The 16,799-nt window shown below is 37.3% G+C and overlaps 1 protein-coding gene across 1 annotated transcript in view; it reads left to right on the forward strand.

Moving 5' to 3' along the window:
* GOLPH3L (golgi phosphoprotein 3 like) overlaps positions 1–13,350 on the forward strand; it is a 37,364-nt gene extending 24,014 nt beyond the window's left edge. Inside the window, exons 4-5 of the mRNA XM_082675569.1 lie at positions 1,315–1,429; positions 11,121–13,350. Of these exons, the coding sequence (XP_082531695.1) occupies positions 1,315–1,429; positions 11,121–11,548 (543 nt within the window). The 3' untranslated portion in view covers positions 11,549–13,350. The remainder of the gene's footprint in view (positions 1–1,314; positions 1,430–11,120) is intronic.
* Positions 13,351–16,799: the final 3,449 nt, after the last annotated feature.

The following is a 16,799-nucleotide window of genomic DNA, read 5'->3' on the forward strand; positions in this document are numbered from 1 at the left end:
GGGAAAGAAATCCAAGTATCCATGGTCAAAAGAGTTATAAGAAATTCATGATTTTGTCTTCCATTTTTATGCAGAAAAATCACATTAGGATGGTGTTGATTATTTTTCTCTATATATCTGTACCTATAATATTATGAAATAGAGTATTGTATATGAAGAGGCAAACGTGGGTCAAGTGCAGTCTTTACTTAACTCTGATCATCCTCAGATAACCATTCAATTTCCCTCCTTCCAAGTATTTTGCAAGTTCTCTCTAGCCTATGAGGTATACCGCTCTCTCCATTTTCTTACTACTCATTTTTCCACTCACAACTTCACTGTCATACTCAGCAGTCTACTGAAACTACATTCTTAGGTGTCACCAGCTAATTTTCAGGCTTCAATTTATTTTTCTCTTTTAACCTATATGTGGTGTTCAACACTTCTGACTACCTCTTACTTGAAACTTTCTGTTCTTTTAAAAAATTATTTATTTATTTATTTGTTTGTTTTTATTTGGCTGCGTCGGGTCTTAGTTGCAGCATGCGGGATCCTCATTGCACCATGCGGGCTTCTCTAGTTGTGGCGCATGGGCTTCTCTCTAGTTGTGGCATGTGGGCTCAGTAGTTGCAGTGCACGGGCTTAATTGCGCCACAGCATGTGGGATCTTAGTTCCACGACCAGGGATCAAACCTGCATCCCCTGCATTGGAAGGTAGATTCTTAACCACTGGACCGCTAGGAAAGTCCCATCTGTTTTTGACCTTTGTTATATTACATCTTCTTGCTTCTCTGGCTGTACCCTATTTCCTTTACTTTTCCATTCCTTAACATCTAAGTCTCAGTTTGTATCACTTTGTATAACTTTTGGAGATATCATTTACTTTTACAGCTTCATCTATCACCCCCATGATATATTAACTCCCAAATTTCTAGGCCTGTCTTCTTTTTCCACCCCCAGGAACATAGTTAAGTATTGTCCAGACATTTCAACTTGGCTTTCCCGTATCAGTTAAAACCAAACTTCATCAACTTTTCCTGACTTTCCTATCTTTACTAATTGTTTCACAAGTTGGTTTTCCAGGCTCAAAGAGTTATTGAATCTTTTCTCCATTATCATTTATATCCAGTTTGTCATTGGGGCCCACTTCAAATGTTTTTTTATCTCCCTATTATCACCCCATACTAGATTTTAAATTTCTGAGGACAGAGAAAATATGTTATGCTGCTTTGCATTTCCTTTGACTTAGCCAATAATATATGTATAGCATATTGAATAACTTTAACTTGAATGAAGTATATCAACCAGGGTCTCTTGTTTCTTCTTTTCTGAAAGGTACTACTAAAGTCAGACAGCCCAACGGGTGATGTTTTACTGGATGAAACTCTCAAACACATCAAAGCAACTGAACCCACAGAAACTGTCCAAACATGGATAGAGCTACTCACTGGTAAGATGACTCAGAATGATTTAAAAATCCCACATTTTATAATTTTTATCCTACTCTTAAGGTTGGGAGAAGAAGTATAGAAGGTCAGGGTGCTGCGTAAGATATATATGGTTCACTGTTTAACTGTACTAATGAGGGACAAAAAAGACATGATTAATCAGTACGTAAAGTTTTCCAGAGCTTCATCTTACCTCTTTCCACCTCATAAGCTCACAAGAAATTTTTTAACAACCATGTTGATGTATAATTCACATCCCATACAGATGACCCATTTAAAGTATACAATTAAATGGATTTTAGTATATTCACACAATTGTGCAACCATCATCACAACCTAAGTTTAGAACATTTTCATCATCCCCAAAATAAACCCCATACTCATTAGCAGTTTTCCCCACATTTCTCCAACCCTCCTGCCCAGCTACAGGCAACCACTAATCTACGTTCTATCTCTGTAGATTTGCCTATTCTGGATATTCCATATAAATGAAATCATACAACTTATGGTTTTTTGTGACTAACTTCTGAGGATAATATTTTCAAGGTTCATCCATGTTGTGGCATGTATTAGCACTTCATTCCTTTTTTTCTCAAGGGCAAGTTCAAAAACTTTAATATGAATAATCAAGCCTAAGGCATAATATTTTAGGAGAATATTCCACAGGGCACTTTGAGATCCCAGCCAGTGTCACCTTCTGGAACAATTTTTTTTTTTTTTTTTTTTGCGGGCCTCTCACTGCCACGGCCTCTCCCGTTGCAGAGCACAGGCTCCAGACGCGCAGGCTCAGTGGCCATGGCTCACAGGCCCAGCCGCTCCGCGGCATGTGGGATCTTCCCGGACCGGGGCACGAACCCGTGTCCCCTGCATCAGCAGGCGGACTCTCAACCACTGCGCCACCAGGGAAGACCTGGAACAATTTTTTTAACTGAAGGTTTTATTGAGACATTTGTATATTCACATGCAGTTGCAAGAAATAATACAGAAAGATCCCTTTATATGCTTTGTCCAGAATCCCCCACTGGTAACATTTCTCAAAATTTTAAAATATGACAACCAGGATACTGAAATTGATACAATCCACCAATCTTATTAGAATTTCCCCCGCTTTTTTTTTTTTGGCCACACTGCATAGCATGCAGAATCTTAGTTCCCCAACCAAGGATCAAACTTGTGCCCCCTGCAATGGAAGTGCAGAGTCTTAACCACCGGACCACCAGGGAAGTCCCAAGAATTTCCCGTTTTAATTTGACTCCTTTTTATTGCCAAATAATATTTCATTGTATGGTTATACAACTTTAATTACTTATTCATCAGTTGATGGACATTTGAGTTATTTCCACTTTTTGGCTATTATGAATAGTGCTGCTATGAACATTCATAGACAAGTTTTTGTGTGGACATGTTTTAACTTTGGGGGGGTATATAGTTAACTTTTTATTGTGGTAAAATATACATATTTATTATCTTAATCATAAGTGTACAATTCAGTGACATTAAATACAGGCACAGTGTTATATAACCATCACTTCTCTCTACACTCAAAGCTTTCACATCATTGCAAACACCCCTCTTCCTCCCTCCCCTCATTCCATCTACTTTCTGTCTCTATGAATTTGCCTGTACTAAGTAACTCATATAAGGGGAATCATATAATATTCTCCTTCTATGTCTGGCTTATTTCACTAAGCATGTTTTCAAGATCCATTCATTTTGTAGCATACATCAAAATCTCATTCCTTTTTATGGTTGAATAATATTCTACTGTATGTGTATACCACATTTTGTTCATTTCATCTGTTGATGTACACTTGGGTGTTTCCATCTTTTGGCTATTGTGGATAATGCTCCTGGGAACATTTTTGTACATATATCTGTTCAAGTCACTGCTTTCCATTCTTTTGGATGTATATCTTGGAGTAGAATTACTGGGTATGTGATAGTTCAATGTTTTGAGAAACCACCAAACTGTTTTCTACAGAGGCTGCACTCTTTTACATTCTTACCAGCCAAGTGTGAAGGTTGCAGTTTCTCCACATCCTCATCAGCACTTTTTATATTCTAATTTTTGTTTTGTTTTGTTTTGTTTTTAATTATAGCCATCCTAGTAGGTGTGAAGTGGTATTTCACTGTGGTTTTGATTTGCATTTCCCTAATGATTAATGATGTTGAGCATCTTTTCATGGACCATTTATATATCTTCTTTGGAGAAATGTCTATTCAAGTACTTTGCCCATTTTTGAATTGGCTTCTGTTGTTGTTGTTGAGTTTTAGAAGCTCTTTCTATATTCTAGATAGTAATCCCTTATCAGATATATGATTTGCAAATATTTTCTCTCATTCTGTTATTTCTTCATTTTATTGATAATAACTCTTGATGTACAAAAGTTCTTAATTTTGATGAAGTCCAACTTATCTACTTGTTGCCTGTACTTTTGGTGTCATATCCATGAAATCTTTGCCAAATCTAATGTCATAAAGATTTTCCCCAGTGCTTTATTCTAAGAGTTTTATAGTTTTAGTTCTTAAATTTGGTTCTTTGATCCATTTTTACTTAATTTTTGTATATGATATAAGGTAAAGGTTCAGCTTCATTCTTTTGCATGTGGATATGAAGTTTCTCAGAACCATTTGTTAAAAATACTATTCTTTCCCCCTTGAATGGTGTTGGCAGCCTTGTTGAAAAATCAGTTGACCATATCTGTGAGGGTTTATTTCTGGGCTCTCTATTCTATTGCGTTAATCTGTATGTTTGTCCTTATGCCAGTACCATACTGTTTTACTTACTGTAGCTTGGTAGTAAGTTTTGAAGTTGGGAAAGTATGAGTCCACTAACTTTATTCTTCTTTTTCAAGTTATTTTGGCTGTTCTGGGTCCCTTGCAATTCCATATGAATTTGAGGATCAGCTTTTCCACTTCTGTGGAAAAGGCTGTTAGAATTTGATAGGGATTGTGTTGAACCTGTAGATCTCTTCGGGTGGTATTGCCATTTTAACAGTGTTAAGTCTTCCTGTCCATTAAAAGAAGCTCAGTCTGTCTTTCCATTATTTATGTGTTCTTTAATTTCTTTAAGCAGTGTTTTATAGTTTTCAGTGTACAAATCTTCCACCTCCCTGGTTAGACTTATTCCTAAATATTTAATTTTCTTAGACACTATTATAAATGAGATTGCTTTCTTAATTTCATTTTCAGATTATTCATTTCTGATATATAGAAACAACTGATTTTTTGTGTGTTCATCTTGTACCCTGCAACTTAGCTGTGTTTATTAGCTCTAGTAGCTTTTTGTGTACTTTGGGGGATTTTCTATCTGCAAACAGAGATAGTTTTAGTTTTTCCTTTACAATTTAGATGCCTTTAATTTTTTCTTTCTTGTCTACTAGCTCTGGCCAGAACTTCCAGTAAATTGTTGAATAGCAGTGGTGAAAGCAGGCATCCTTGTCTTTCTTGTTCCTTGACCTTTGGGGGATCTTTTACAATTAGCTTTGAGGTTTTCATAAATACTCTTTATCATGTTGAGGAATTTTTCTTTTACTCCTAGTTTCCTAGAAGTTTTTATCATGAAATGGTGTTTGTTTTTCTCAAGTTGCTTTTCTGAGTCAAGTTAGATGATCATGTGGGGTTTTTTTTCATTCTGTTAAATGATGTATTACATTGTTTGACTTTTTATTGAGTTAAAATTGGCATAAACATTATATTAATTTCAGGTGTACATCATATTGATTCAATATTTGTACATATTATGAAATGATCACCACAATAATTCTAGTTAGTATCCATCATCACACATAGGTAGTTTTTTTTTCTTGTGTGAGAACTTTTTAAAAAAAATATTTATTTCTTTGGCTGCACTGGGTCTTAGTTGCAGCACATGGGATCTTCATTGCTGCATGCAGGATCTTCATTGCGGCATACGGGACCTTTTAGTTGTGGCAAGTAGGATCTTTAGTTGTGGCATGTGAGCTCTTCGTTGTGGCATGTGGGATCTAGTTCTCCAACCAGGGATCGAACGTGGGCCCCCTGTGTTGGAAGCATGGAGTCTTAACCACTGGACCACCAGGGAAGTCCTGAGAACTTTTAAGATCTGTTTTCTTGGAACTTTCAAATATATAATACAGTGTTATTAACTATAATCACCATGCTGTACATTACATCCCCAGGATTTATTTATTTTAAAACTAGAATTTTGTATCTTTTGATCTCCTTCACCCATTCTGTCATTCTCCCCCTCCCTGCCCCTAGCAACTACCAATCTGTTCTCTGTATCTATGATTTTGGAATTTTTTGTTTTTGTTTTACATTCCACATACAAGTGAGATCATAATAGTATTTGTCTTTCTCTGTCTGACTTTTTTTTTTTTATAGATTTATGTGGGCATTCAGCCTCACTTATTTATTTTATTTTATTTTATTTTTTAAAAAATATTTATTTATTTATTTGGTTGTGCTGGGTCTTTGTTGCAGCAGGCAGGCTCCTTAGTTGCAGCTCGCAGCCTCCTTAGTTGCAGCAGGAGGACTCCTTAGTTGCGGCTCGCAGGCTCATTAGTTGCGGCAGGCAGGCTCCTTAGTTGCAGCTCAAGGGCTCCTTAGTTGCAGCATGTAACTCTTAGTTGTGGCATGCATGTGGGATCTAGTTCCCTGACCAGGGATTGAACCCAGGCCCCCTGCATTGGGAGCATGGAGTCTTCACCACTGTACCACCAGGGAAGTCCCTCTGTCTGACTTACTTCACTTAGCATAATGCCCTCAAGGTCCGTCCAGGTTGTCATGAATGGCAAGATTTCCTGTTTTTTATGGTTGAATAATATTCTGTTATATGTATATGTGTTCATATATGTATGTGTGTGGTGTGTGTATATACATATACCACATTTTCTTTATCCATTCATCCATAATTGATATTTAAGTTGCTTCCATGTCTTGGCTATTATAAATAATGCTGCAGTGAACATGGGGTGCATATATCTTTTCAATTCTACTCAGAAGTAGAATTACTAGATTATATGGTAGTTGTAATTTTAAGTTTTTGAGAAACCTCTATACTGTTTTCTTTTTTTGTAATTAAAAAAATTTTTTTTAATTTAATTTATTTTTTTGGCTACATTGGGTCTTCATTGCTGCACGTGGGCTTTCTCTAGTTGCGGTGAGTGGGGGCTACTTTTCATTGCAGTGCGTGGACTTCTCATTGCAGTGGCTTTTCTTGTGGAGCATGGGCTCTAGGCGCGCAGGCTTCAGTAGTTGTGGCATGCGGGCTCAGTAATTGTGGCTCATGGGCTGTAGAGCACAGGCTCAGTAGTTGTGGCGCACGGGCTTAGGTGCTCCGCGGCATGTGGGATTTTCCCAGACCAGGGATTAAACCATGTCCCCTGCATTGGCAGGTGGATTCTCAACCACTGCACCACCAGGGAAGTCCTATACTGTTTTCTGTAGTGACTGGGCCAATTTACATGTTCACTAACAGTACACAAGGGTTCCCTTTTCTCTATATCCTCACCAACAGTTGTTATTCTTGGTCTTTTTAATATTAGCCATCTTAACAAATGTGGAATGATATCACACTATGGTTTTGATTTGCATTTCCTTGATGATTAGTGATGTTGAGCGCATTTTCATGTGTCTTTTGGCCATTTGTGTGTCTTCTTTAGAAAAATATCTATTCAGGTCCTCAGCCCATTTGATTTTCTGTTACATTCCTGGGATAAATTTTACTTGATCAAGGTGAATAATCATTTTATTATGCTGTTGGATTCAATTTGCTAATATTTTATTAAGAATTTTGCATCTATATTCATAGGACTTATTAGTCTGTAACTTTCTTTTCTTGTGATGTATTTTTTTAATTTATTAATTTATTATTATTTTTTGGCTGCATTGGATCTTTGTTGCTGCGCGTGGGCTTTCTCTAGTTATGTCGAGTCGGGGCTACTCTTCATTGCGATTCACAGGCTTCTCATTGCGGTGCCTTCTCTTGTTGTGGAGCACAGGCTCTAGGCGCACAGGCTTCAGTAGTTGTGGCACACAGACTCGGTAGTTGTGGCTCACGAGCTAGGCTTAGTTGCTCCGCCGCATGTGGAATCTTCCCAGACCAGGACTCAAACCCATGTCCCCCTGCATTGACAGGCAGATTCCTAACCACTGTGCCACCAGTGAAGTCCTCTTGTGATGTCTTTATCTGGCTTTAGTATCAGGATAATCCTTGCCTCACAGAATGAGTTAGGAGGCGTTCCCTCTTCAGTTTTTTGGAAGACTTTGAGAAGGATTTGTGTTAATTCTTGTTTAAATGTTAGGTAGAATTCACTGATGAAGCCATCTGGTCCAGGACTTTTCTTTTTGGGGAGGTTTTTGATTACTGATTTCATCTTTTTTTTTTTTTTTTTTGCGGTACGTGGGCCTCTCACTGTTGTGGCCTCTCCCGTTACGGAGCACAGGCTTCGGACGCTCAGGCTCAGCGGCCATGGCTCATGGGCCTAGCCGCTCCATGGCACGTGGGATCTTCCCGGACCGGGGCACGAACCCATGTCCCCTGCATCAGCAGGCGAACTCTCAACCACTGCGCCACCAGGGAAGCCCTGATTTCATCTTTTTACTTGCTATAAATCTGTTGAAATTTTCTATTTCTTCATCAGTCAGTTTAGATAATTTGAGTGTTTCAGGGACTTTGTCCATTTCTTCTAGGTTATATAATTTATTGGCTTACCATTATTCATAGTATTCTCTTATAATCCTTTTTTTAATCTTTGCAAGGTTAGTTGTAATGTCCCCACTTTAATTTCTCATTTTAGTTGTTTGTATCTTTTCTCTTTTTCTTTGGCAGTCTACCTAAAAGTTTGTGAATTTTGTTGATCTTTTCAAAAAACCAACTCTTTGTTTCTTTGGTCTTCTTTGTTGTTTTTCTGATCTCTCTTTTTGTTCATCTCTTCTCTAATCTTTATTTCATTCCTTCTGTTAGCTTTGGGTTTACTTTGCTCTTCTTTTTCTAGTCCATTAAAGTGTAAAGTTAGGTGATTGATTTGAGACTTACTTTTTTAATTTAGGCATTTACAGCTATAAATTTCCCTCTGAGCACTGCTTTCACTATATCCCATACATTTTAGTGCATTGTGTTTTCATCCATTTCTAAGTATTTTCTAATTTCCCTTGTAATTTCTTCTTTGACCCATTGGTTGTTTAAACTTGTTTAATTTACACATATAGGCAAATTTTCATTTTCCTTCTTTTACTTATTTCTAATTTCATCCCATTGTTGTCAGAGAAGGTACTTTGTATGTATCTTTTGAAATCTATTGAGATTTATTTTATGGCCTAACAAGTGGTCTGTCCTGGAGAATGTGCCATGTACACTTGAGAAGAATATGTATTCTGCTGTTAGGTGGAGTGTTCTGTATATGTCTGTTAGGCTTAATGAGTTTATTATGTTGTTGAATCTTCTATTTTTTAATTATTTTCAGTCTACTTGATCTAAGTCTCATTGAAAATGGGGTGTTATAAAACTGTCTACTTCTGACTGTTCTGCCCATTTTGCTTCATATATTTTGAGCCTGTTCTTAGGAGTGTAAATATTTATACTTGTTATATCTTCTTGTACTGAACGTTTTATTAATATATAATGTCTTTCTCTGTCTGTCTTACCTTACATAATTTTAAATCTATTTTGTCCAAAATTAGTATAGCCACCCCTGCTGTCTTTTGGTTACTATTTGAATGGAATATCTTTTTCTATCCATTCACTTTCAGCCTATCTGTGTCCTTTGATCTAAAGTGAATCTCTCATAGACAGCATATAATTGGATTATGTTTTTTAACCCATTCTGCCAATTTTTTCGTACTATTAAGTAGTTTAATCCATTTATATTTAAAGTAATTACTGATAAGGAGACAGTCAATTCTGCCATTTTGCTGTTTGTTTTCTTTTTTAAATTAAAAAAATTTTTTAATTAATTTTTTTATTTATTTTATTTTTGGCTGCATTTGGTCTTCATTGCTGCACACAGGCTTTCTTTAGTTGTGGAGTGGGGGCTACTCTTCGTTGTGGCACACGAGCTTCTCATTGCAGTGGCTTCTCTTGTGGAGCATGGGCTCTAGGCCCACGGGCTTCAATAGTTGTGGCACACGGGCTCAGTAGTTGTGGCTCGCAGGCTGTAGAGTGCAGGCTCAGTAGTTGCGGCACACGGGCTTAGTTGCTCCACAGCATGTGGGATTTTCCCAGACCAGGGCATGAACCTGTGTCCCCTGCATTGGCAGGCGGATTCTTAACCACTGCACCACCAGGGAAGTCCCATTTTTTTTGTTTTTTGTTTGTTTTTTCCTTCAGCCTCGCCACACAGCTTTCAGAATCTTAGTTCCCTGACCAGGGATTGAACCCACACCCTTGGCAGTGAAAGCACAGAGTCCTAACCACTGGAACACCAGGAAATTCCCTACATAGTGTTTATTATATGTTGCTAGATTTGCTTGCTAGTATTTTGTTGAGCATTTTTGTACCTATATTCATAAGGGGTATTGGTCTATAGTTTTCTTGTGAAGTCTGTCTCCAGTGAATAAACTGGGTGAACCAACACACACCCAATAAATAAACATTTTCTCTCATTTCTTGGTTTACTTCCATCTAGTGTGCTTTTGCATTAGCAGGAATATCTAAGTGAGAGTAATCAGAAATTACTCTGATTTCCTTATCAGAGTAATACTGTGTAGACTAAGGAAGTGTTCCCTCCTCTTCCTCTTCTTTTTTTTTAAGCATTTGTGAAGGATTGGCATTAATTCTTCATTAATGTTTGGTAGAATTACCAGTAAAGCCATCTTGACCACACTTTTCTTTGTGGGAAGTTTTAAAGTTACTATTCAATCTATTTACTTGTTATATATTCAAACTCTCTCTTTCTTGTTGAGTTGGTTTAGGTAATTTCTGTATTTCAAAGAATTTGTCCATTCTTCTAGGTTGTCTAATTTGTTGGCATCCTGTTTTTCATAGTATTTCCTTATAATTCTTTTTATTTTTGTAAGGTCAGTAGTGATGTCTCCTCTTTCATTCCTAATTTTAGTAATTTTGAGTCTTCTCTCTTTTTTCCTTGGTCACTCTAGGTTTGTCCTTTTTTTTATCTTTTCATTGAACCAAGTTTTGATTTGATTTTCTCTGTTTCCTCTCTAATCTTTATTATTTCCTTTCTCCTGCTTGCTTTGGGTTTAGTATGATCTTCTTTTTCTAGTTTTTTAAGATAGAATGTTAGGTTATTGATTTGACATCTCCTTTTCTAATATAGCATTTGGATCATAAATTTCCCTCTTCGTACTGCTTTAAGCTGCATCCCATAAGTTTTGGTATGTTGTGGGGTTTCTTTCATTCAACTCAAAAGTATTTTTTAAATTTTCCTTGTGATTTCTTCTTTGACTCATTGGTTATTTCAGATTGTGTTGTGTAATTTCCACATATTTTTTAATTTCCCAGATTTCCTTCTGTTATTAATTTCTAGTTTAATTCCATTGTGATTGGATAGCATACTTTGTATGTTTTCAGTCCTTTTAAATTTATTAAGGTTTGTTTTATGGCCTGGCATATGGTCTATCCTGGAGAATGTTTCATGTGCACTTAAGAAGAATGTACATTCTACTGTTATAGGGTAGAATATTCTATAGATGTCTTCTTAGGTCTAGTTAGTTTATAATGTTGTTCAAGCCTTCTATTTATTTTTCCCATAGGTGAGACCTGGAACCCTTTCAAATTACAGTACCAGCTGAGAAATGTAAGAGAGAGAATTGCAAAGAACCTAGTAGAGAAGGGTATTCTAACCACTGAGAAGCAGAATTTCCTCCTATTTGACATGACTACTCACCCAGTGACCAATACAACAGAGAAGCAGCGACTAGTGAAAAAGCTTCAAGACAGTGTCCTAGAGCGGTGGGTAAATGACCCTCAGCGTATGGACAAGCGAACACTAGCACTACTGGTGCTAGCCCACTCCTCTGACGTGCTAGAGAATGTCTTCTCCTCTCTGACAGATGACAAGTATGATGTGGCAATGAATCGGGCCAAGGACCTAGTGGAACTGGACCCTGAGGTAGAGGGGACAAAGCACAGTGCCACAGAGATGATCTGGGCTGTGCTGGCAGCCTTCAATAAATCCTAAAGCCAGCAGGTGGGTTTCTCCTTTTCCCTTACTGGCCAGTGACTGTCAGAGACACCATCAGCAAGCTTTGTGTGATGAGATGTTTTCCATCATGTTTTTTCCTTCTCTTGAATCAAACTCGTTATTTGGGGAGAGCAACTTCAAGGCTCCTGTATAGACCTTGACTATTATAAGCAGACTTTATTTTTCCCTATACTTCCACTCCAGAGGTGAATAAACTGGGTGAACCAACACACACCCAATAAATATTTTCTCTCATTTCTTGGTTTACTTCCATCTAGTGTGCTTTTGCATTAGCAGGAATATCTAAGTGAGATTTGGATTTCTCTAGCCACAGAATGTGAATGAGATGTAGAGCAAACCATTTATCATATATTTAAAATTTTATTTTCCATTTTAAATATATGTTTTCAGTCTGTCTCTCAGGCTCTGCTAAGTAATGTAGCTTGTTGAAGTAACCATCTCTTTGAATAAGGGGCAATGGAAACAAAACTAATTTTCGGAGCATATGGTCTCTGGGATATAAACGCGTGTCCCGCTAGTGGTTTTCTCATTTTTCCTTTTCTAACCTAATGAGAATATTCCAAATGTGATTACCTGGTTCTCACAGTCCTAGAACCAGAAATATATTCTCTACTCTCTCTCAGCATTATCCTACTCCATCATTCATTAGAACAGAAGTCTAAATGAAAAAAATGTATCTCTCAACCACCTCCTTCAAGCAGTCAGCAATACAATTTGCAAAGGGAGGTGGCATCAGAATTTCCTCTCTTTAGCACATGACTATCCTGATTCCTCCTGACTACTTTAAATGTCCCTGCTCTGATTGAATTTAGGGAGTTGTAAATTTCAATTGCAGAAGGCAGCATCCTGAGTCCAGACAATATATCTAAACTCTAGATCTTCTTGTTCCCTATTTTGGCTTCCTACATAAATTGATAGATTCTGTCTATATTTAAGGGTTCTGGAGGTACTTTTATCTATATTTAATCCACAGATACCCTTCTAGTCATTAGTCTTGTCTCAACACAACCATCTGTCTAACCAAATCGCTAAAACATTTTTTAATTCAGTAGTGAATGCAAACAGAAGCTTAGTAAGAAAAATCCTGTTTAGAAGGGCAATTTGTTCTTAAAAGCATCCTGATATAAAGTCCAGTATTTGGGAATATAAAGAGGACAGGCACCAAACTGTGCTAATGTCAAGCATTTGTTATGCTGATACTTTTAATGGATCTTGCCTCTTGACAGCTACAGAGAAACGGGCTATCAAAGGGCTAATACAGATGATCCAGACCTGACATCAAATCTTCCTAATCAGAAGTAATTAAATGAATGATTGTAACTTCATCTTCTCCCCTAAACCTGTCTAGCTCCACAAAATTCCCAACTCAATTAACTTTCTTTTTTCACTTTTAGGTATCACTTAGGTGACTAGAGATATAAATTTTAAAGTGAAACAAATTCTTAAATGTGAAGCTGAGTAGAGCTTCAGTCTGGCTCTCTAAAAGTATAAAAACCAGTCCCTGGTTGCCTCTACCTGACTTAGTTTTTTCTTTCCATATGAAAACAATTCAGCATGAATTGAAACCAGGTTTTCCTGTGGAAAGTTTCAGCTTGATTGGGAGAGTAGAAGTTGAGTTCTTTCTAGCAACTCTTGGTCAGTGTTTATTTTTATATTGTATCTCGATAAGATGAAGATGCCTTCAGTTTGAATCTGCATAATGTTCATTGCAAAACACCTTTTCATTTAATGCATATGGCCTTCACATTTCTGTATAATAAAGATTATTGTCTCTGGTATCTCTGTGCAGTTTTACAACTTCAGTTATTTTAACTGGAAATGAGAACTTTTCACACAAGGCCAGTAACACTCCCGGTTTACACTAGGATACTAGCCTCTGTTTCATCCTGTGTGGAAAATTAGGCATACACAAATATTACAATTGTAACATATATATACTGGAGGGCAGGGCATGTTAAGTCTAACCCGAACACCAGCTAATGTAAAGTCTGAATAGACATCTCAAGCAAAATAAGTTACCCAATTACACCATTATTACCATGAAAATAATGAGTATATTCTATCCTATTAATAACTACTTGCACGTGACACGTGAACTTACTGAAGAGCTGAAAGTCTTAGGTTGCAAGTGTAGGTAACATACCTAACTATAACAGAGTTAACAATGTGTGAAAAGAAAGATAATTGAGCTTGTAATTGGCTTCTTGTTCTTCACTTTTATAATGTCTACAGCATAAAGGACAATAAGAAATGTATTTACTAGGATTGTTTATACTTGTTATTTTTATTTCAGAAAAAGTATATTGTTTTCCCATAAGTCATCCTTTGTAACAATGTTTCTCAAAATGTGGTGCATCAAAATAACCTTTGTGGGAGTGAGTACTTTGCCAAAATACAGGTTCCTAGTAAATCAGTCTCTGGGGTTGGGGGCTTAGGAAGCTGCATTTTAAACATAGTCTTACACCTTAAAATAAGCTTACACGTTAAAATTTGGGAACACTGCTTTATATTTTATTGCCTATAATTCATTCATCCAAAAAAATATTGAGTACTTACAAATTAAATGGCACTTGCTAGGTGTGACAATAAAAAATTGTGTAGGACACAATTTCGGCCCCCAAGAACTCACATTTAAGTGGGCAAATAAGATACTTTGTGATAAATGCTCATGTGGAAGTAGAAACTTAATTTTTTTTTTTTTTTTTTTTTTTTTTTTGCGGTACACAGGCCTCTCACTGTTGTGGCCTCTCCCGTTGCGGAGCACATGCTCCGGACGCGCAGGCTCAGGGGCCATGGCTCACGGGCCCAGCCACTCCACGGCATGTGGGATCTTCCCAGACCGGGGCACGAACCTGTGTCCCCTGCATCAGCAGGCGGACTCTCAACCACTGCGCTACCAGGGAAGCCCAAACTTAACTTTTAGAAGCACAAAGAAGTAGCATTCTTCCTGGGAACACTAGGAAAGACTTAGAAGAGGTTATTTATTATAGTGGCTTTCATGTATTGAGTACTTTTCTTGTGAGGTACTATTCTAACCACTTCATATATTTTCTCATTTAGTCCTCAACACTAAAAAACCATAGAAGATTATTTTAAAGAAAATTCAGAGAGGTAGTGAGGCTTGCCTAAGGACACTGTGCAGAGCTTGAGTTCAAACACAGGCTTTTAACCACTACTCTCTCCTGCCTTCATTTAAGCTCAATCTTGAAGAATCTTCTCAGGTTGAAAAGGAAGAGCCAAGGCTATGCTGGGCTAGGGAAACAAAATACAGAATGTACAAAGTAATTTGTTATGCGCTAGAATTTCATGAATATGTGTGCTTTTCACATATCTATCTCTCAAAAGAGATTGTTCTAAGAGAGTATATTCAAGTTGTAGACTAAAGAAGGGTTTTTGGAACTAGCAAATTATCTGTTTTTGTTTACCTTCATTTATTCCTTCTCTGATGCTTTTCTTACATAAAACTTTTCTGGCATATCATTTTCCTTCTCCCTTAACTTCTTTTAACACTTCTTACAGGGCAAGTGTGCTGGACATAAATTCCCTCAGTTTTTATCTGAGAAAGTATTTATCCTTCGCTTTTGAAGGATAATTTTACTGGATATAGAATTCTAGATTGCTGGGTGTTTTTTTGTTTTTGTTTTACAATACTATTTTATTTTTTTAAATATGTATTTATTTATTTGGCTCTGCCGGGTGTTCATTGTAGCATGCCAGATGAGGGATTTTTAGTTGCGGCATGCAGAATCTAGTTCCCTGACCAGGGATCGAACCCAGGCCTCCTGCATTGGGAGAGCAGAATCTTAACCACTGGACCACCAGGGAAGTCCCCAACACTTTAAATATTTCACTGTACTCACTTCTTGCATGAGGGTTTTCTGATATCAAATTTTAACAAAACTGGGCTTCCCTGGTGGCACAGTGGTTGAGAATCTGCCTGCCAATGCAGGGGACACGGGTTCGAGCCCTGGTCTTGGAAGATCCCACATGCCGCGGAGCAACTAGGCCTGTGAGCAACAACTACTGAGCCTGCGCGTCTGGAGCCTGTGCTCTGCAACAAGAGAGGCTGCGATAGTGAGAGGCCCGCACACCGCAATGAAGAGTGGCCCCCGTTTGCCCCAACTAGAGAAAGCCCTCGCACAGAAACGAAGACCCAACACAGCCAAAAATAAATTAATTTTAAAAATTTTTAACAAAACTATAAAGAGAATTCTAATTGAAAGATGTTTTAAATGTTCTTTACCTTTTCCATACAGCTAAAATGCACAGATTATATATTCATATAATTTCTAAGAATGTGTTTTACTCCCTAAAGAATAAAAATAATTGCTTTAATGCTGAAATAAGTTAAGTAGAATGGATTTTTTATATTTTCCTATCACCTATTACATGTGTACATGAATCTTTGTTCCTGTGTCCCCAGTTCTTCTCAAGGCCTTGGTCTGCCTTCCTTTTCTCCTCAGTGAGTTCCAGGTGTGTACATAATTTGGAAAGAGACAGACTAGACATGACTTCTTATTGATAAGTGAGAAAGGGAGCCATCCCTCCCAGAAAGCAATAAAATTCTACGGAATGCAAGTCAGAAAAGCAAGGGTCACTTCCTGGCAGAAATCTTTTTCTAGCAGCCCCACTCACTGCTGTTAGTTTTTCTTTACATTCCAGATTGTAAAAAAGTAGATTCAATTTGGGTGGAAGGTGGGGAACAAATACTCCATAAGAACTCTTCAAATAGATGTGTTTTGTGTAGATTTTTGTTCCCTGAATATCAGTACTCTGCCCACCACTTTTTTTTTCTCAACTAAGTGAACATTCCCAAGAATAATAGCATATTTTATCTGAACTTACTTTAGAAACTCAGCTAGGAATCTAGAGGCTTCTGCCCCATCAGAAGGACTGCTTGACCAAATCGCCATGTTTCTGCCCCATATGCAAGCCCAATAGATGTATGTTATTCTCCTGATTTGATGGGAAAAAATTCAAAGCCAAAGTTTTTCTCATATATTTCAGAGATGCTGAGATCCCACTCCCAATCTAAAGATGAGTACTTCTTCAAAGATTTCTGGACATTTAAAGCCATAATACAACACCTCAAAATACTTATGGGTTAGCCTTAATAATAATTTTTCAAAAAAACTTTTTCCCCTAGCTCTGTCACCCCAGCCTTTCTTGAACTCCTAAGTGGAGGCCAGAAGGGTCTTAGATAACTTAGTTTAAACTGATTTATATT

Source organism: Grampus griseus (genome assembly GCF_964374135.1).
Source record: "Grampus griseus genome assembly, chromosome: 1".
In the NCBI taxonomy this organism is placed as follows: Eukaryota; Metazoa; Chordata; class Mammalia; order Artiodactyla; family Delphinidae; genus Grampus; species Grampus griseus.